Source organism: Arachis ipaensis, chromosome B1 (genome assembly GCF_059453495.1).
Source record: "Arachis ipaensis isolate K30076 ecotype BB chromosome B1, ASM5945349v1, whole genome shotgun sequence".
NCBI classification, from domain to species: Eukaryota; Viridiplantae; Streptophyta; class Magnoliopsida; order Fabales; family Fabaceae; genus Arachis; species Arachis ipaensis.
In genome coordinates, this window is record NC_142436.1 from 24,750,590 (window position 1) to 24,772,271 (window position 21,682).

General features: G+C 34.5%; 1 protein-coding gene across 2 annotated transcripts; it reads left to right on the forward strand.

The window, feature by feature from the left end:
• Window positions 1-15,560: 15,560 nt before the first annotated feature.
• On the forward strand, window positions 15,561-20,065 carry LOC107627496 (BTB/POZ domain-containing protein SR1IP1-like). Of its 2 annotated transcripts, XR_015902674.1 has the most exons (6): window positions 15,561-15,836; window positions 15,979-16,048; window positions 16,190-16,810; window positions 17,534-18,064; window positions 18,234-18,820; window positions 19,830-20,065. XR_015902674.1 is itself a non-coding variant. In XM_016330328.3 (5 exons), the coding sequence occupies exons 1-5, from the start codon at window positions 15,742-15,744 to the stop codon at window positions 18,756-18,758; spliced, it is 1,842 nt and encodes a 613-aa protein (XP_016185814.1). In that variant the 5' UTR covers window positions 15,561-15,741; the 3' UTR covers window positions 18,759-18,944. The 2 variants fall into 2 exon arrangements, 1 of the variants encoding a protein (XP_016185814.1); XM_016330328.3 differs by lacking the exon at window positions 19,830-20,065 and having other exon boundaries at window positions 18,234-18,944.
• Window positions 20,066-21,682: the final 1,617 nt, after the last annotated feature.

The window sequence follows — 21,682 nt, forward strand, 5'->3', positions numbered from 1 at the left end:
GAAAATTGTACCAGACATTAATACTATACCTATCCAAATAGGCCCTAAAATTGAGAGACAGATATTGAGAGTAGGGGTGTGCAAAAAAACTGGTTTCACTGAACTGAATTGAAACTGAACTGAAACTGTTCTAAATAAACCAGTTTTTTTAAATAAAAAACTGAACTGAAACCATAGTTTTTATGAAAACCAGTTTATTAAAAACCAGTTTTTATGGTTCAGTTTAGTTTTAAACCAAATTAAAACTGGTTTTATTTAAACTCTAAAATTAGTTTTTACATACTCTTTCTCTCTCTCCTTTCACTTTCTCTCTCCCCTTCCTCTCTCTCTCCACTTTCTCCCCCCTCTTTCCTTTCTCTCTCCTCTTTCTCCCCCCTCTCTCCCTTCTCTCTCTCTTTCCCCTTCCTCTCTATCTCTCTCCTCTTTGTCTCCCTCCTCTCTCTCCTCTCTCTCTCTCCTCTCTCCTCTCTCTCTCTCTCTTCTTTTTCCTCTCCTCTCTCTCTCCTCTCCCTCCTCTCTATCTCTCTCCTCTTTGTCTCCCTCCTCTCTCTCCTCTCTCTCTCTCTCTCCATCCTCTCTCTCTCCTCTCTCTCTCTCTCTTTCTCTCTCTCTTTACTCTTTTTTCCTCTCCTCTCTCTCTCTCTCTCTCTCTCTCTCTTGCCTCTCTCTCTCTCTCCCTTTCCCTTCCCGTCTCTCTTCCTCTCTCTCTCTCTCTCCTCTTTTTCCCCCCTCTCTCCCTTCTCTCTCTCTTTCCCCCCTCTCTCTCTCCTCTTTGTCTCCCTTCTCTCTCTCCATTCTCTCTCTCTCTCTCTTTATCTCTCTCTCTCTTTATCTCTCTCTCTCTCCGTCTCTCTTCCTATCTCTCTCTCTCTCTCCCTTCTCTCTCCTTTCCATCTCTCTCTCCCTCTCCCTTCCCGTCTCTCTTCCTCTCTCTCTCTCCTCCTCTTTCTCCCTCTCCTCTCTCTCCCCCTCTCTTCCCCTTTCTTTCTCTCTCTCTTCTCCCTCCCCTCTCTCCCCCTCCCATCTCTCTTCGTCTCTCTCTCTCTCTCTCTCTCTCTCTCTCCTTTCCCTCCTCTCCCACTCTTTCCCAATTTCTTCCTCTCTCTCTCTCGTCCCTTCTCTCTTCTTCTCTCTCTCTCTCTCTCTCCCTCTCTCCCTCCCTCATTTTCCTCGCTCTCCCCTTTTTCTCTCTCTCTCTCTCCTCTCTCTCTCCCCCTCTTTCTTCCTCTCTCTCTCTCTCCTTCTCCTCTTTCTTACCCTCCTCTCTCTCTCTTTTTCCTCTCACTCTCTCTCCATGTCTTTTCTTTTTCTCCCCTCTCCCTTGCTCTCCCTCCCTTCCCCCTACTCTCTCTCTCTCTCTCTCTCTCCCATTTTGTTTCTCTCTCTCTCCCATTTTCTTTCTCTCTCCCTCCTTTCTCTCTCTCCCTCCCTTCTCTCTTCCTCTTTCTCTCTCTCTCTCTCCTTTTTTTCCTTTTCTCTCTTTCTCTCTCCTATTTCTCTCTCCCCTTCCCTTATTTCTCTCTCCTCTTCTCTCTCTTTCTTCGCCCTCCTCTCTCTCTTTCTCCTCTTTCTTTCCTTCCCTTCCTTTCTCTCTTTTCTCTTTCTCTCTCAACCTTCTCTCACTCTATATCCCTCTCTCTCTTTCTCTCTTCTCTCTCTCTTTCTCCCTTCTCTCTCTCTCTTCTCCCCCTCTTCTCTTTTTCTCTCAACCTTCTCTCTCTCTTATTTTGGAGAAAAGAGGGGGAGAGAGAGAAGAGGGATATAGAGTGAGAGAAGGTTGAGAGAGAAAGAGAAAAGAGAGAAATGAAGGGAAGGAAAGAAAGAGGAAAAAGAGAGAGAGAAATAAGGGAAGGGGGAGAGAGAAATAGGAGAGAGAAAGAGAGAAAAGAAAAAAAGAGAGAGAGAGAGAGAGAAAGAGGAAGAGAGAGAGAGAGAAACAAAATGGGAGAGAGAGAGAGAGAGAGAGAAGGGGGAAGGGAGGGAGAGCAAGGGAGAGGGGAGAAAAAGGAAAGACATGGAGAGAGAGCAAGAGAAAAAAGAGAGAGAGGAGGGTAAGAAAGAGGAGAAGGAGAGAGAGAGGAAGAAAGAGGGGGAGAGAGAGAGGAGGGAGAGGAGAGAGAGAGAGAGAAAAAAGGGGAGAGCAAGGAAAAGGAGGGAGATAGGGAGAGAGAGAGAGAAGAAGAAGAAGAAGAAGAAGAAGAAGAAGAAGAAGAGAGAAGGGACGAGAGAGAGAGAGAGAGGAAGGAATTGGGAAAGAGTGGGAGAGAGAGAGAGAGAGAGAGAGAGAGAGAGAGAGAAAGACGAAGAGAGATGGGAGGGGGAGGGAGAGGAGAGAGAGAGAAAGAAAGGGGAATAGAGAGGGAGAGAGAGGAGAGGGAGAAAGAGGAGGAGAGAGAGAGGAAGAGAGACGGGAAGGGAGAGGGAGAGTGAGAGAGGGAAAGGAGAGAGAGAAGAGAGAGAGAGATAGGAAGAGAGACGGAGAGAGAGAGAGAGAGAGAGGAGAGAGGAGAGAGAGGATGGAGAGAGAGAGAGAGGAGAGAGGGGAAAAGAGAGAGAGAAGGGAGAGAGGGGGGAAAAAGAGGAGAGAGAGAGAGGAAGAGAGACGGGAAGGGAAAGGGAGAGAGAGAGAGATAGAGAGAGAGAGAGATGGGAGAGAGAGAGAGGAGGGAGAGGAGAGAGAGAGGAGAGGAAAAAAGAGGAGAGAGAGAGAGAGAGAGAGGAGAGAGAGGAGGGAGACAAAGAGGAGAGAGATAGAGAGGAGGGAGAGAAGAGAGAGAGGAGAGGAAAAAAGAGGAGAGAGAGAGGATGGAGAGAGAGAGAGGAGAGAGAGGAGGGAGACAAAGAGGAGAGAGACAGAGAGGAGGGGGAAAGAGAGAGAGAAGGGAGAGAGGGGGGAGAAAGAGGAGAGAGAAAGGAAAGAGGGGGAGATAGTGGAGAGATAGAGGAAGGGGAGAGAGAAAGTAAAAGGAGAGAGAGAGGGTAGGAGAGAGAGGAGAGAGAGAGAGAGAGGAGAAGGGAGAGAGAATGGGAAAATGGGGAGAGAGAGAAGGGAGAGAGAGAGAGAGAGAGAGAGAGAGAGGAAGGGGGAGAGAGATAGGGGAGGGTAGGAGAGAGAGAGGGGATGGGAGAGAAAAGGGGAGAGAGAGGAAGGATAGAGAGAGAAAGGGAAGAGAGGGAGAGAGTGTGGGAAAGGAGGGAGAGAGAGAGAGAGAGAGAGAGGAAGGGGGAGAAAGAGGGGGAGAGAGAGAGGGGAAGGGGAGAGAAAGAGGAGGGAGAGAGAGAGAGAATGGGAAAAGGGAGAGAGAGAGAGAGAGGAGGGTAGGAGAGAGAGAGGGGAAGGGAGAGAAAAGGGGAGAGAGAGAGAGAGAGAAAGAGAGAGGAAAGGAAGAGAGGGAGAGAGAGGGTGTGAAAACTAGTTTTAGGCATAAACCAGTTTAAACTGGTTTTTTTAATTAAAACCAGTTTTATTTTTATGAACTGGTTTAAACTGGTGCACTGTATTATAAACTGGTTTAAAACCAGTTTCTTATATGACAAAGCAGTTTGGTTCAGTTTCTAAACCATTTAAAATGGTTTAGTGCAGTTTCAGTTCAGTTTATGGAAAAACTGAACCATGCACACCCCTAATTGAGAGATAGAAACTGAAATAAGTTTTAAGATTGTATTTGGTGTAAATTGGGAGACAAAAACAGAAATAAGAATAAATTTCTAATTTAATTTGTATAAAGGATAAAGTTAGAATTAACTAATTGAAATATGGATATTTTAGGTATAAAATGTCATTAAAATTTCGGTTTTCATTTCCAAAAATTTCAGTTCCATGTGTCTCCACTTTTTGGAGGTACTGAAATACTAAAATTTTGGAGAAAGAGACTGAAATTTTAGTACCAATCATTGGACTAACAAACATGATAATGAATTCCAGTCTCTCAGTCTTCATCCCAGTACTTCACAACAAATGTTACCTCAGGTAGCGTTTGGTAGAGAGATAGAGACGGAAAGACTGAGATTGAGAGACAGAGACTAAGAGACAGAGATTGAAATAAATCTCAGTATTTTGTTTGGTGCAAAGTGGGAGACAGAAATTGAAACAAGAATGAAATTCTAATTTAATTTGTATAACGAGTAAAATTGGAATTAATTAATTGAAATAAAAGTATTTTAGGTATAAAATGTTATTAAAGTTTCAGTATCCATCTCTAAAAATTTTAGTCTCTTATGTTCTCACTTTTTGGAGGTACTGAAATACTTAAATTTTGGAGATAGAGACAGAAATTTTAGTACCAGTCTCTGAACCAACAAATATGATATTAAGTCTCAGTCTTCCCGTCTCTTTCTCAGTACCTCAAAACAAACGCTACCTCAGAGACATAGATACAATAACACATGTATATTATTTATTTAATGAGACACAAAATTATTATAGATATGATGATACACACATAGATACAAAATACATGTTTTTAGTGTCTCATCTTTAATCTGCGACACACATTTGAGACACAGACACAGTTTATTATTTTCACTTTTGTCCTTATTATCTTTTTTTTATTTTCATTTATACCCTTTTTCTTTTAACCCTAATCCACTTCTTTTTCTTTTCTTTTCTATCTTCTTTTTCACTGCCTCCTTTCCTCCATGCTTCCCACCCTAACTGCCGCCTTACCTTCTCTGTCCCTCTCCACTACCTCCATTCTTTTATCCTTTTTTGCTCCTTTTCCTTCTTCACTGCCTCTCCTCATTTTTCTTATCTCCACTACTTCAACTCTTCTCCCCCTCTTAGCTCCCTCGTCTTCGAGCCTCCCTCCACTTAGATTCGTCGACGCTTATGCTTTGCATCTGTCTTTGTCAAATTCACCGTCGCTGCTTCTGTCGTGCTTCCCTCTCCCTCTTCCTCTCTCAATTTGTTCATAGATCTACCTTCGTCTCTCTGCCTCTTGCAGTTTCACCTCCGTTTTTTTTCTACAATTCTTTCACCTCTCTTTCTCGTTGTCAGATTCATATAGTTTTTTGTTTTATTTTTTTTAATTCATATATTATTTATTTATTTTTTATTTAGATATTGATTGAAAATTGTGTTTATATATTAAATTAGATTGGATCTGAATTTTTAATTTATTCTCTGTTTGCTATTATTAATAGTTGTAATTTGTATTGAAATGATAGTAGAGAGGTGGTTATAGGCATGGACCTACGCTTGGTAATGGGGGCACTTGCCTCCACTCTCATTTTATTTTTTAAACAAAAAAAAAGTATACATATATAATATGTCCTCATTTTTAATTTTAAATGACTCCATTACAAATAAACTAAGCCCAATTATTAAAAATTCCAAACCCATTTTATCTTTCTATTATGTTGACTATTAGTTAACCTAATTAAATTTAGTTTTCTTCCATTCTCAAATTTCAGTCGTCATTCATTTATTCTCTTAAACCCTCTTCTTAGTTTCATATTTCAACATTCTTTTTTTATTCCTTGTCTAGTGGTCATCTTCTCTTCATCAAAAGGTAAATTTTAATTTTTTTTTTATTTTATATAGCTCTCTATGACTCTATGTATCTTTCAATTTCATTGTTACTTTTTTTTATATTTTCAATTACAAATTTTAATTTAAACAATTATAGTTTAGGTATTAATCTATTTTTTTATTCTCTTCATGAATTTATATATTTTATTTTATTCTCAATTTAGTGATCCTTATTATTTATTTATTTATCTTTCGTTCTATTCTATTGTATGTAATTATGTTGCATATAAATTTTTAAAGTGAATAGATCAATTTACTAATTTAGAATATATTTTTTATTTTTAGAAATAGTAATGGAAAATATTTCAAAAGAAAGTTACCTCTAGAATCTGAAGTCACTCTATTAGATTTGAAGCGAAGAAAGTTAGATGTTAATGTAATTTTTGTTTTTTTTTTTTTTTTGTATTCAAATAATTAATGTGAATTTTTATGTTTTTAAATTTAAATTAGGGTAAAATATAATTTTTGTTCCTAAAGTTTGACAAAAATTTTAAAAATACCTCTAAGTTTTATTTTGTTTTAATTTTGTCCCAAAAGTTTTCGATTTGTATCAAATATACACTCGGCGATTAATTTTTTAAAAATTTAAGATCAATTTAACAATAATGCATGAAAATTATGCTTAATTTGATTTTGTTGAGGGTTGTTCTTATGAAATTGTTGTTGAATTTGTCTTAAATTTTTTGAAAAATTAGCCGTTAGGGATATATTTATTGCAAATCGAAAACTTCTAGGACAAAATTGAAACAAAATAAAATTTAGAGATATTTTTAAAATTTTTGTCAAAGTTAAAGAACAAAATGTATACTTTATCCTTTAAATTAATATATCTTTTGATAGTAATATATATTATTTTTGTCTCCAACATAAATTTTCTGAGTCCATCACTAGGTGGATATGGAGGTTTTATTGGTGGTAATTTGAACTGAAATAATGATAAAAATGTGGTGTTGATAGTTTGTGGCAGAGATAACATAGTCATTTTGTTAGAATGGTAAATTGTAAGTAGTGTTATATCCTTGAGTACCAAACAAATTCTCAAATTTCATATCTCATTGTGTCTATGTCATTTTGTATCTTTATGTCTGTGTCTTATTTGTCTCTACCCACTAACCAAACGAAACGTGTGGGCTAATTTTATTCGATATTCATATTTTGTTGTTGTGCCTTGTTATGGAGATTGGGTGTGCCATACCTTGATGTGGTGGCTGCTTTTTGAAATTTATGTAGAAAAAATCGAACTGTCCGATTTTTTTGTTGGTAAAAGTTGGTATACAAATCGGACGGTCCAATTTGTGCGAAAAAGAAATTTTGAAATTACATGAAACTAATTGGACCATTCGATTTCAATATTATTTAAATTTTTTTATTTCGAGCTAAAGTAAATTGGGCCATTCGATTTGTGTTAAAAAAATTATTTTAATGCCTAAATAGAAACCAGACCAATCGATTTGTTTGACTATATATATATATAATTCGTACCTGAGTTTGCCAGATCTCTCTTCTTCTTCTTCTTCCCTCAGCCCCCTCCAGAACTCTCCTCCTCTCGTATTTTTCTTTGTGCTTTAAAAATTACAGTGAAGTTCATATTGGGGTGAGAAAAAAAATAGATGATAGAGTTGTATTAAAAGTATATTATTATGGTTAGATTTTGTTACAAAAATTTGAAAGAGTAAAATTTGTATATGAGAATCCGTTAGATATTGTTATTCCATTCACAATCTCATTTGAAGAAATAAAATTTGTGATTTGTGGGAAGAAAGATTTTGAAATGTCAAGAAGAGTATCATGTATTTTATACAGGTATCCTATACCGATATTTGGTGGATTCGTTCAATTTCAAACTAAATACGTAACTGATAAAGCAGGCAAACAAGAGATGTTTTCAATGTATATTGAAAGTCGCTCTCAAATGTCGTTTATTGAGTTGTATATTGAGTTCGAATAATCTGAAGCCGACTGAAATATTGAACGGAAATATTACAATAGTGATAGTGAGGAAGAGTTTGAAAGCAATTACGAAGTCGTTGGTCCAGATTGAGATGAAAATCAAGCTGACAGCACTATGGAGGCAGATGTAGCAGAAGTAGCAAATGCACTAGCAAATCAACATCTGTGTGAGAAGCCATCTTTCATGCGTGCTTTGGGTTTGGAGGTCATGCATGCACCGAAATTTTCTAAATACATGAATGCTGGTACGTAATTTGGATATTTGTACAAGAGATTAGAATTTTGTTATAATTCATATTGTTGATCGACTAATTAGGTAGGTGACATGTGAAAATATAATTAATTAGCATTTTTTTATGTTTTTATTTGGTTAAATTTAAGATAATAACCCTTTTTATTTATTTATTTATTTGGTTAAATTTAATTAGCATTTATTTATGTATTTGTGTTTTTATTTATTTGGTTAATAAACTTTTGTACTTAATTTTAGCACATCACTATCCCTAAGTAAAAAAAAATAAATATCCCTAATTTGAAATTTTAATTAGTTTAGGTTTGTGAGAGTGTGCATCATCTTAGTGTAGGAAAATTTGGAAAACATTGGTAGAAGAAAAAATGGATATTTTGTATTTTCATTGAAAATATCAGAAATTGGGTACATATACATGCATTGAATGTTGAACCATATACATTAATCTTTTTGTATATATTATGTTATTGAAAAAAAAAAGAAGAAGAAAAAGAGAAAGAAAAAAAATAAAAAAGGGGGACAAATGTTACCTCAAAAAAAAAATTGAGAAATAAATACATATGTGATATGAATTGAAAAGAATGCATGAGTATTTGAAAAAGGGAATAATGGGTAGTTAGTTTTGTATTAGAATTGAATAGATTGTTATAGGTTACCTAGAAGTTTAAGTTAATAAAAAATTCAATTTCAAGTCCACTTGATCAAATACAATCTTACCTTGACCTTAATTCCATTACAACTTTTGAAAAATCCTTATGATACTTGTATGCATGAATTGAATAATTGTTGATTGTTAGATGAAAAATAAGTTTTAAAAAGTAAGATTAGAAGAGAATTGAGTGAATCAACCCTAAATACTTGAGTGATTAGAGAGCATACACATCTATTGAGGGGTTAGTGACAAACCCCAATTTGACGGTTTGTTTTGCATTGAATTTAGAGTATTTTGATAACCTTTTGTCACATTTAGCCTAGGAATTAGCATGATTTTTGTTATCTCTCCCATATTTGTGCTAAGTGTAAAAACATGCTTTTTAAGCCTTATTTTGATGAATTCTAGTTCTTCTTTGATTCCATAAGATGCCTTGATGTGTTTGCTAGTAATTCCAGGATTGAAATAGGCTAGGCATGGATCAAAGGAAGCAAGGAAGGAAGCATACAAGTGGAGAGAAGCATAAAAAGTCAAAGAAGCAAAGTCAGCCATGCACGCGCACGCGCACAAGGCGCTCGCGCGCACATCGCAGAATTAGCCAGGGACGCGCACGCGTACCATGCGCGCACGCGCCGATGATGGCACATGACCTCATTAAATGCAACACATGCCTGGCGATTTGAGAGATTTTCTGAACCCATTTTTTGGCGCCAAATTGCTAAGGGAAAGGAATAAAAGGATGAAGGATTAAGGGGAAGGGGGGATGATCACTTTTGGACTTATCTTCATCACTTCAAAAAACCACTAATCACTTTTAGTTTAGAGTTTTAGAGAGAGAAGCTCTCACTTCTCTCTAGAATTAGAATTAGGATTAGGTTTAGTTCTTAGATCTAGGTTTTAATCTTTGCTTTCTTCTACTTCTACATCTCAATTCCTTGTAGTTACATTGATTCTTCTTCCATTCTTTTGTTGCAATTTCCTTTATGTTGTTCTTGTATTTTGTTATAGATCTAGTATTGTTCCTTCTACATTCTTCCAATTCAATAAAGGTAATTCATAATAAATGTGTCTTCTTTGCTTTTCTATTGTTGATCTCTTGTTTTTGTAATTGTAGATTCCTTTAATTCTTGCATTTAATAATGTTTACTCCTCTTGCACTTTATGTGTTTGTTGAAATGTCTCTTTTAGTTTTAGTGTAGATTTTATTCCTCTTGGCCTAGGTAGAGTAATTAGTGACACTTGAGTTATCTAATTCCTTTGTTGATTGATAATTGGAGAGATTGCTAATTGGTTTGGAGTGCACTAAAGCTAGTCCTTCCTTGGAAGTTGGCTAGGACTTGTGGCTCAAGTCAATTCATCCACTTGACTTTCCTTTAATTAGTAAGGGTTAACTAAGTGGTAGCAATGAATAATTCTCATCACAATTGAGAAGGATAACTAGGATAGGACTTCTAGTTCTCACACCTTTCCAAGAGCCTTTTATAGTTTTTAGTTTATTTTCATTGCCAATTACTTTTCATGCTTCTTATCCAAAACCCCAAAATAACTCATAACCAATAACAAGACACTTTATTGTAATTCCTAGGGAGAACGACCCGAGGTCCAATACTTCGGTTTATAAATTTTAGGGGTTTGTACTAGTGACAAACAACTTTTTGTATGAAAGGATTAGCGATTGGTTTAGAAACTATACTTGCAACGAGAATTCAATTGTGAAATTCTATACCATCAAAAATCCAATCGTCAGTTAGATTGCTCAATTCTATGTTTCCACCTTTTATTATCTATTATCTTGCAAGTTATTATATCTTTTACAACTAAATGGATTTATGGAAATTGCATTGATTGCTATATTATTTTAGCCCTCTTTGTTTATATGTTTTCTTGAAAATTGATTTGTTTTGACCAATATATATATATATATATATATATATATATATATATATATATATAGTTTACTTTTAATAAATATTGAATATCTCTTGATCTTGTCTTTCTTGATATTTAGCATGAGGACATGTTACTGTTTAAATGTGGGAAGGTTGATAAATTCATATTTTATGATAAATTTTTGGTTGAAAAGAGTGAAATTCATCAATTTATCTTGTATTTATTCATAGAAAATGCATAGTTTTGTTAATTTCTTCTAATTGTGTTTAATTGTGAAAAACATACTTTTTATACTTGAAAATTGTCAAATTTAATTCATTTCTATTCCATCTGATATCTTGATATGTTTGTTTGAGTGATTTGAGGTTTAGAAGGCAAGAATAACTTGAAAAAAATGGAGAAAAAGCATGCAAAAGTGGAGAAATTATGAAGAAGTAAAGTTTTGAAAATCCGCCCCAGTTGTGGTACGTATGGCAAATGCGTACGCACGAGTTGCAGCACGTGATTTACTTAAGTAAATACGTGGCTTGCGATTTCAAACCCATTTTGTACCCAATCTAACTCATTTTTTAAGCATTTGAAGACAAGATTCAAGGGGAATCAACCAAGTAGTGTAAAAAGTAGAACAATGTAGTATCATATTTTAGGACAATTCTAGAGAGAGAAGCTTCAACTTCTCTCTAGAATTTAGAGTTTCTTAGCTTAATTTTCTTCTAATTTTAGTTTTTAATCTTGTTTTAGTTTAGTTTTAATTACATTTTATTGTTTTACTACCTTAGTATAATAGATTATTCTTATTAGTTTCTTATTCCAGCTAATTTTAGTTTATGAACAATGGTTAATTTCAATTTTTTTAATACAATTTGATATTTTTATGTTTGATGATGTTTTTTTTAGTTGTCATTATTGCTTTTTTGTTTTGGTAGTTATAGATTTTATAATTCATGAAATTTACTATGCTTTTTCTTTTATGCATTGCAAGTATTTATTAAAAAACTTTTCTTAGTTTTAGAGTAGAATTTTGTATTTTTTGTTTGGAATTGAGGACTTAGGTGGCCTTGAATCATTAATGTCCAATATTGATTGGTAATTTATGGTTGTTAGTTGGTTTTGTTTTCAATGACGCTAGTCTTTTACTAAGTCTAATTAATAAATTGGCTAAGACTTGTGGATTAAGATCAATTATGCTTATTTGACTTTCACCCGATGTTTGATGATGACGAAGTGGGATTAACTCTTCTTAATTACCATGTTTGTGGTTAATGACTTGGATAGAAAACATTAACTCTCAATCATTGCCAAGATGCTTTTTTAGCACTTTTTCTTGTTTGCTCTTTAATTTCTTGTCATTTAATTTTGGGATAAGTACGATTTTGGTCCCTCACGTTGAGGGTCAGAATCGAAATCGTCCCTCGTGTATATTTTGATTTAAAATCATCCTTAACATGTTTTTTTGTATTAAAATCGTCCTTTTAAAAAAAATTTAATTTTATTCCTAAAACACCCCTACTTTAATAATAAAAAAAATTAAAAAATTTATTAAAAAAAAAGAAAAGAACACGTTTTGGGGGGAGGGGGAGAGGAAACGCGTTTTTGGGGGGTGGGGGCCGAAAGGAAATGCGAAGGGGGGAGGGGAGGGAGAGGGGGAAGGGGAAGGGGGAGGAGGGGGAGGGGACGGCGACGGCGAAGCTTGGAACTGCCGTCGCCGTCGTCAGAAGAAAGAAGAAAGGAGAGAGGTTGTGACGCGGAGCAGAGAAGAGGGGAAAGAGAGAGGGAGCGCCGGTGGAAGGGAGGACCGTTCATGCATGCTTCTGCCGCCGTGGAGTGCGTCGCCGTGAAGAGGAGCACGACGCGAGGAGGGCGGCGCGCGAAGGAGAGAGAGAGGGATCCGAGGCTGAGCTGGTCCGCGCATGCTCCGTCGCAGGTCCGTGGGTGATGGGTGGCCGAGGAGAGAGAGGGATCCGAGGGTGGAGTGCGTCGCCGGTGGTCGGACGCTCCGTTGCCGCCGCTGGGATGGGTGGCCAAGCGCCGGTGGTTTTGCATCTGCTTTTTCTGTTTCTTCTTCTGCTGCATCTGCTTCTTCTGCTTCTTCTTCTGTTGCATCTGCTTTTGCAACTTTGGCTTCTGCATTAACATCTTCTTCTTCTGCATCTGCTTCTATTTGAGTTTCTATTTCTGATTCTATGACTGCCTTTGCTTCTGCATTTGTGACTGTTTTTGCTTCTGATTTTGATTTGTTATTTTTTGATTTGGTTGTTGAATTTGTTGAATTTGGGGAATTTGTGTTAATTTGTTGAATTTCTGATTTTTAAATTTTTGGATTTGTTGAATTTGTGTTGATTTTATTGATGTTGTTTTTCTTGGTGGTGGAGGTAAATGTGCTAGTGGTGGTGGTGGGAGTAAAGGTGCTGGTGGTGATGGAGGTAAAGGTGCTAATGGTAGTGGAGGGCATTTTTGTCCAAAAAAATTTAAAAGGACGATTTTATTACAAAAAAAACACATTAAGGATGATTTTAAATAAAAATATACACGAGGGACGATTTCGATTCTGACCCTGAACGTGAGGGACCAAAATCGTACTTATCCCTTTAATTTCTTATCAATTGCTTTTAACCCATTTTCCCTCATAACTAATAATGCGCACACCTCACTGCAATTCTTTTGAGAGACGATGTCATTTAATTTCTTATTAATTGCTTTTAACCCTTTTTTCTCATAACTAATAATACGCACACCTCACTCCAATTCTTTTGAGAAACGACCTCAAATTTAAAACTCCCAGTTTTTATTGAATTGAATTTGTGACAAACAAATTAAACTGTGATACGGGTCATTTATTAGTTTGGAACTATACTTGCGGCGAGATTCTTTTTAAATTTTAGACCGACGTTTAGCCCACGTAACTAATTTAAGCATCATCATCTATAAACATATAGTATCTTAAATCATATTAGATACAACTATCATACATGATCAGAACAACACCTAAATACATAATTTATTTTTAAGTTATTATCATGAATTCTAATATAATATCAAAACCATGGTATTCTTATTTAATCTTAATTTGTTGTCTTAAGTGCTCTATTGATAACAAGTTTAGTTCATATTTTTATTGCTCCTATTTATTTGCTTTCTAATGTTTTTATTGTGACACCTCACTACTACCATATTTTTTATTTATCTCGATTCTTTTTTTATCCTATTTTATGTTTTGGTCCTTGTTTTAAACTTAAGTTTACCATTTTTTTAACACTTGATTTGTTATTGGCAGTACCAATTTTTTTATATTTTAACAGTTCTATTTGCACTCTAAATTCTAATATTTTCATCTGCACTCTAAATTCTGACAATTTCATCTATACTTCAAAATTTTCAAAATTTTCAGTAATTTTGTTTGCATCTCAAGTTCTTCCAGTTGTATTTGTTCTTTGAATTCACACTTTTTATTTTATTATCTTTTAATAAGTTGCAAACTTAAGTTACCATTTGAGTTTTAAAAAAATATTAGAAATATTAGATTATTTATTCATTAATTAAATTGATATTAATCGATACATTATTACTAAAAATTTATTATTTAATTATTGTTTAATTTGTTTATCACTAATAAATTATTAATACCTTAAATCATATTAGACATAACTATCATAGATTATCGCAACAACACCTAAAAATATAGTTTATTCTTGAGCAATACATTGAATTATTTGTACAAAAAAAAAATCGTTTCTTTTAATTAAACCAATTAAATAGACAAATAGTACATACCTGCAACTTCTAATGAAAGCGTCTATGAGTGAGTTTTATCTCCTTATTAGTAAATTAATATAAATTTGCATGTCAATAAAATATGATATCTTATAATTTAAGCATTTAAACTCAACCAACCCCCATCTCTCTATTTTCCCCAAAAAAGAAAAAACAAACAGACACAGACACAGACACACACCCCCCCTCACTCGTTATCAAGAGGTGAAGTCTTCACACCACTTGAGCTGATGATCCTTCTGTGGTTATGGTCAAAACTCAAAAAAATATCATAAGTGATGCATTATTTGGAGAACCAATATAGTAGGCCAAAGAAAAATGTCCACAGGGAAAATGGTTCGAACACTAATGTACGTACCGATATAAATGATACACCTCTGTCTGATGATTAGTCTTGATCCTAAATGGGACTGATCAATGCATGACGAAGGGAGCAGAACAAAACCAATGCTTTTTGATCTGTACAAAAGAAAGATGTCATGACCCTTTCATTCACATTTGGTGGCAAGTATGATGCACCAACACTAACATATTCACATTTGGTATACAAATTTTAAATTCTTATAAGATACGGAGATACGATATATATATATATATAAAATATAAAGTATTTTTTAGATAAATTATAACAATATTTTTATATTTTATTAATATTAAAATATAAATTACTTTTTATATTATTTTTAATATTTTTTATTTATATAAAATATTTAAAATATTTTTTATTTTAATAAATAATAATATATACTATTTCTAAATTTATTTAAAAAATATATATTAAGAATAAGATTGAAAATATTGACCTGCGATGGTGTTTAAGTGTATTTAAATGTGTTCGAAATTTCTTTTTATTTTTTATTAAGACACAGATAGACATAGAAGACACGCGTATCCGGCAAGTGTCGATGAGTATCGTATTTAAAATATGTCTGATTCATAGGCTGACGCCAATAATTTTACCAAAGATATCTTTAATTACCTTCGCCATAAAAGTTTTACGGTGAAAATTCAAGTATAGTCAACTTTATGTGGAGTTAATAAGTAAAAGCCGTTAAATAATTTGAATAATTTGACTATATTTTCATGTAAGATTCTCAATTATCAACTTCACATAAATTGACTGCACCTGAGTTCTAAGCAAGTTCTATACCGTGGTATATAATTCACTCGCAGCAATTAATTAACCTTGGGCCATGCATGTTTTTAATTGATAGCTAGGAGGTGCTTATTGGAATAATCTTTTCCTTAATTGAATTTTGAATTTTAAAAAGGTAACATAGAGGCTGAGAAGACAAACCTAACATGATTTTTTAGACTTTTCAATGGAAGAAAATGACACACTTAAAAATCGCTGTATCTAATTTATCTTACTTAATATTAAAGCTAACTCACAAGAGAATATGGTATATAAGTAATTATGTCCGTAATTACTGAGTATTAGATACCAAAAGTAAAGTAAAGAATTCATTCTTTGGGACTCTTTAAAATCCCATCTCACTTCTCCCATTAGCCCTCATGATAGAGAGAATGTAAAAAAAGTTGCAATATAAAAGCATGACTTTGATTAAGCAATAAGCATGTATGTAACTGAGATCTCTTTAATTTATTCCTACATTATTCTTTTAATTTTCTTTTGTTCTCTCCATCATCAATTGTACGGTTAAGAAACTCTATTAAATCTCTCTCTTGAGTCTTGGCATGATTGATTGTGATCAAGAGAAAACCGCTGCGGGTAACTTGTTTTCCAATAAGAAGGGCCTTACTTTCAGTAACATGAGGAGGACAAGTGAATGGTATATGCTTCTGAATTCTTATTTTATTAAAACCATATAACTAATGCAACTCGTTACCTACTACTATTTTCTAAATGCTAATGCTACATTATTACTACTAGTATTTGAACTCGTACTTGAATTAACTACTTAATTATTACAGGATTTTTTCCCATGAGCTTCCTAGTGATATCACTGTTCAAGTTGGAGAAGATTGCTTTTTGTTACACAAGGTATTCTTTTGAATTTTCTTTTTACCTTCAAAAAGAATACACCGATTATACTCGTTCTCTTTTTCGATCAACTTTGCGAGTTTGGGTACGAGCAGTCCTAGGTTACTAAATTCTTGGACACATTTTCTGTCAAATTTGCAGTTTCCGTTAGTCACCAAGTGTGGATACATAAGGAAACTTGTGTCACAATCAAGTGAGGTTGATGCTTCCTTCATTGAAATCAATGATGTCCCTGGTGGAGCAGACGCATTTGAACTCGCGGCGAAGTTCTGCTACGGCATAAATTTCGAAATAAGTATCGAAAACATTGCTATACTTCACTGTGTGGCAGAGTATCTTGAAATGACAGAGGATATCTCAATTGGAAACTTGGCGTCAAGGACTGAATCTTACTTGAATGAAGTAGCATTGGAGACCATTCCAGGGGCTGTATCGGTCCTGAGTGTGTCGGAAACTCTGTTTCCAGCTGCGGAGAAGGCGAAATTGGTGAGCCAGTGTGTGGATGCTATTGCATACATAGCCTGCAAGGAAAGCCAGTTTTGTTCGTCGGCTAAAAGTGATGGCGGTAGCAATGATTGGGTCATGTCTTCCTCCTTGGATTCGCGCCTGCGGCCGGTGGTTGAATGGTGGGCTGAAGATCTAACGGTTCTAAGAATTGATATTTTCCGGAGAGTCATACTTGCAATGCTGGCAAGAGGGTTCAAGCAGCATGCTATTGGTCCTATTCTAATGTTGTATGCACAAAAATCTCTAAGAGGCTTGGTAAGACCCCTTGCTAATTTCAATTCGTGTAGACTATACAGACATTCAAATCTGTTTGTGTGTTGTATTTTTCTCCTGATAATTGGTAAACTTTAAAAACTAAATATGATCTAAAGATATAGTCCAAAAAAAAATAATAATTATCTTTATCGATAGTGTAAATATACTCTTAGTTAACATTATATTAATGATTTATCTAATACTCTCTTCCTCCAATAATATGGTTTTTTTTTTGCTTAAATAAATTTGTACATCATATAATCACATCAATAGTAAGATTTGGGGAAAGAAACATTTACAAGGTATACTTATACAGCATTTTTATGTTTTTTGTTGTTGTTGAATTCAGTTGCATACTAAGATAAAGATTATTTGCCCTACTCATAGATTGCTTTTTTCCTCGTTAGCTAAAAGAAAAAGTATTGGTGAATAGGTGATTAACAATTTTTTAGTCAATATATAGCTAATAATTTCACTTTCATTCTCGCTCCTCCCCAAAAAATCAGAGAACATATTTATTAGTTGTTTTTCTTGTTTTTTCTTATAGTAGTTAAATATTGGCCTTAAAACTGTTGCTCGTGTAATAAATAATATGACTCAAGATCTTGAGCATGTATAACATACTAGTTACCAATTCACAATTCGGAAATATATGATGCACAGTGTGTGTTCCATTGAATATGATATAACATTCATTTTGTTTTTCTCTTTTATTTGGAGCAGGAGATATTTGGAAAGGGATGGAAAAAAATTGATGAACCAACGGATGAGCAGGAGAAAAGGATTGTTGTAGAGACAATAGTGAATCTCTTACCAAATGAGAAGAACGCCATGTCAGTTAGCTTTCTCGCTATGCTACTTCGAGCATCCATATATCTTGGAACAACCGTTTCTTGCAGGCTTGATCTGGAGAGGAGGATGGCCGTGCAGTTAGACCAGGCCGTTTTAGATGATCTTCTTATTCCTTCTTATTCATATTCTTCCGACACGTTGTTCGACGTGGATACGGTGCAGCGGATCATGGTGAATTATCTGGAGTCTGATTGTTCAATTTACAACGGAGATGATGAATACTTTTTGCCTTCCCGGCCATACCTCGGCCACGTTGGGAAGTTGATGGAAGGCTACCTTGCTGAAGTAGCCTCAGACAAGAACTTGTTAGTGTCCAAGTTCATCAGTCTTGCTGAATTGATTCCTGATCAAGAAAGAACAGCTGAAGATGGAATGTATAGAGCCATTGACATCTATCTTAAGGTGCTCTATTATACTAACATTTGTTCTATGTTTTAATTAAGTTGAAGAATCACATACAATTATTTTTTCTATAATAATTTTGTCAAACATATCAAATCATTTTAAAGGCTGAAACTCAAATTTGACCTTGAAAGATAACCTATTTAAGAATTTGTGATGCATCTATCAGGCTCATCCTACTCTAAGTGAAATGGAGAGAAAGAAAATTTGCAGTTTGATGGACTGCCAGAAACTATCACGAGATGCATGCGCTCACGCCGCGCAAAACAATCGGCTTCCTGTGCAAACGGTGGTTCAAGTTCTCTACCACGAACAGCAACGCCTTCGCGAAACCAGCGAAGAATGGGATCGTTCTGATTCCATTATTATTCCAACAACAACATCCAATGAAGCATCCAACTTGAGAAGGGAAAATGAAGAGCTTCGAGTCGAGGTTGCAAAATTGAAGATGAAACTAAAAGAGATTCAGAAATTTGCACTTGTATCAGCAAGTGGTAGTAGTTCTGCAACAAATTCTAGTGCTTCGCCTTGTTTCTCTGAGAAGCCTCCCCTTCAACGAAAGTCGTTCATGAGTTCAGTGTCAAAGAAACTTGGTCGCCTTTCGCCGTTATTTCAACGTGCAGATTATAATTATGCTGCCACAATCCCTTCCGAAACGAAAGTAGATAAGAACAGACGCCATTCCATATCTTGAAGTTATTGATTGCTATTGGACCAAGTTCTTCCTTGGTTTATTTTCCAAGTCTTGAATGCTGGGTGTATACTCTTGTTTTGCTTCCTATGTTTGTGCATATGTAGACTATTCACTATACATTGCGATCAAGTGTGGAAGGTGAAGTTTGTTACTGGTTAAGAATAATTTAAGGGAGAAGTATATAACGTAGAAGATTCTTTTAGATATTAGATATAGCTCAAATAGCATATTCTTTCCATTCTTACCTATAAATTTTGGGTTTCGAGTTCTAACTTTGTAAAAAAAAAAACTACCATCTTAAAGATATAGCCTAAGTAACTCCTAGGATGGGAACACAGGGAGCGGAACAGGAATTTTCCGCAGAAAAACATAATCCTATGCAATTTTCATCTGGTAATTTATTTCAATGAAGAATATATTAATTCTATATAATAAAGATAAAATAAATTTAATATTTTTAATTATATCATTAATAAAAATAATAATCTTTAAATACTCAAGTCTTAAATAAAATATACAAATTTTGACCCTTCCTTATTCTTCACTCATTATTTATGTTTTGGTATACGTTGATGATATTCTTGTCATCAGTAATACTCAGTGTCACAGTGTGAAATCTAATCTCTAACATCGAAATCGAATAACATTTTCTCATTAAAATATCTAGGTATTTTTAATTATTTTCTTGTTATTGAAGCAACAAAATTAATTCAGGTGCTTATCATTTATATCAAACTAAGTATATGTTAAGGATCTTCTTTTAAGGACTGGCATGCAAAATGAAAACTCAGTTCCAACCCAATGGCATCATTTAAAAACGGCTCTCTCAATTTGGTGCTGAATCATACACTAATCCAACACATTATAGGTGTGTTGTAAGTGCTTTATAGTATTGCATCGTCACTAGACCTGAAATTTCTTTCGCTGTAAATAAATGCAACCAATTCATGCATAACCTTTTGATCACTCATTAGAAATCAGTCAAGTGTATCCTTAGATACCATGCTAGCACTCCAGATCAAGGGATTCTCTTTCACCTTTCTTCTGACTTGAGAATTTTCGCATTTGTAGATACTGATTGGGGATCAGGTATGGATGGCAGGTGCTCTACCTCAAGATACTGTGTTTATTTTCGAGGCAATTTGGTTGTTTGGTCTAATCGCAAGCAACACTAGATCAGTCGCTCCAGTGCAGAAGCTGTGTTTCATAGCATTACTGATGCCTCTATAGAAATAATTTAGTTGGAAACACTTTTATCTGAGCTTCAAATTCATGTATCTAGTGTGCCAATCATCTAGATAATGCAAGTGTAGCTAAAATTTTAGCTAATCCCATCATGCATGGCCGAACAAAGCACTTTGAACTTAATTTGCATTTTCTCCGGGACAGCATAAATTGAATATTGTTCATGTTCTAGGAACATATCAGATTGCAGACATTTACACAAAGCCTTTATTTTTTGCTGTCTTTGATAGATTCAAGTGTAAACTCAAGGTCATTCACAAACCTCCCTTTAGTTTGAGGGATAACAAGAGAGATGCAACTAACAAAGCATCTCTAACCAAATTAGTTAGAATAGGTCAAGGATAGTTAGGCTTTCTAAAATTAGTTACACTCGCTGCTATATATAGCAATGCCTCATTTGTGTATCAGATAACATTCACATGATAATTCTCTGTATTACTTGCATTCGAATCAATTAGATTTGAATTCAATTCTCCTCTTTTTTATTTTTTAGAAAAGTATAGGTAAACAATGAAAATACTAAACAATGTGAACAATAGATATATCGGATTGTTATCCTAATATTAAGATTTAGGTGGGTAATTTGGGAGTACGGTGTGTTTTTACTTTATTGGGTCAATTTTAGAGCCTGTTGTTTACAAAAACCATTATCTATAGGTAGACAATGAAAATATTAAACAATGTGAACAATTGATATATTGGATGTTCAATTCACTAGTGTGCGGATGGTTCTCCCAATAAATAAACAAACAAAAACATATTTATTCACCAGTGAAGGGTGCTCATACATTTCAAAATACAACTATAAAATGATAGAAATTAACCACGTTAAGTAGTGCACACATTTGACAATAAATATTTTAACAAAAACATCTTTATTTATTCACCAATGAAGGCAACCCACATATTTCAAAATAGAATGATAAAGTGATAGAAATCAATCATGACTTGGTGACTGATATTTTGTGTGCACGTAGTATTTTTAGAAAGCAATAAAGTCAATTCTATTGACGTTAAGGTAGCTAAATTACTCTGTTGTTTCTTCCTCCGTTTGCTTAAGTGATTCTGCATCCAGATTCCACTTCTTCGCACCAGCTATGTTCATGGGTGCGCATATATTAGAATAACTACTTCAAGAAAATCTTTTGGCATTTCAACATACAAAATAATAAGTCGTTTATCCATCCTACTTTCTATCAATTATAAATTATTCCAAATACCAATACTGAAGTGAAGGAGAAAGAGATGTCTTGAGTATCATATGCATCAACATTAAGAAAGCCTTATGTTGCAATAATTTGTACAAAATCGTATACTCAAGCAGTTGGAGTTTTCACGCACTTTATGGGAAATTTTGATATTGATGATAATGATTTGATGGAAGTGCTTCATGCAACATTAGCCATGTTAGGAATCTATATTTCTAAGGATCCAGCCATATTCCAATCCTACAACTACCAGCCATATTCCAATCCTACAACTACCAGTATTCTGCATTATCCAGAATGAATTCTATCAATTTTTTTAACAATTGAAAACGTAAAGTATGATCTCTAACTCTTCAAATGCTTTTTCTAACTCTTCAAATGCTTTTTCTCTTATATTTTTTCTTGATTCTACCTATAAAATTAATAATAAAAAATTATACTTTATTCCTTTAATTGTTTAAAAAAATTGAA

Bases quoted from the DNA above. Each gene is read 5' to 3' on its own strand.
- LOC107627496 (XM_016330328.3), top strand. From the start codon at position 15,742: ATGATTGATTGTGATCAAGAGAAAACCGCTGCGGGTAACTTGTTTTCC. The intron at 16,049-16,189 runs GTATTCTTTTGA...TCAAATTTGCAG, and splicing joins ATTGCTTTTTGTTACACAAG to TTTCCGTTAGTCACCAAGTG. The intron at 16,811-17,533 runs GTAAGACCCCTT...TATTTGGAGCAG, and splicing joins AAAAATCTCTAAGAGGCTTG to GAGATATTTGGAAAGGGATG.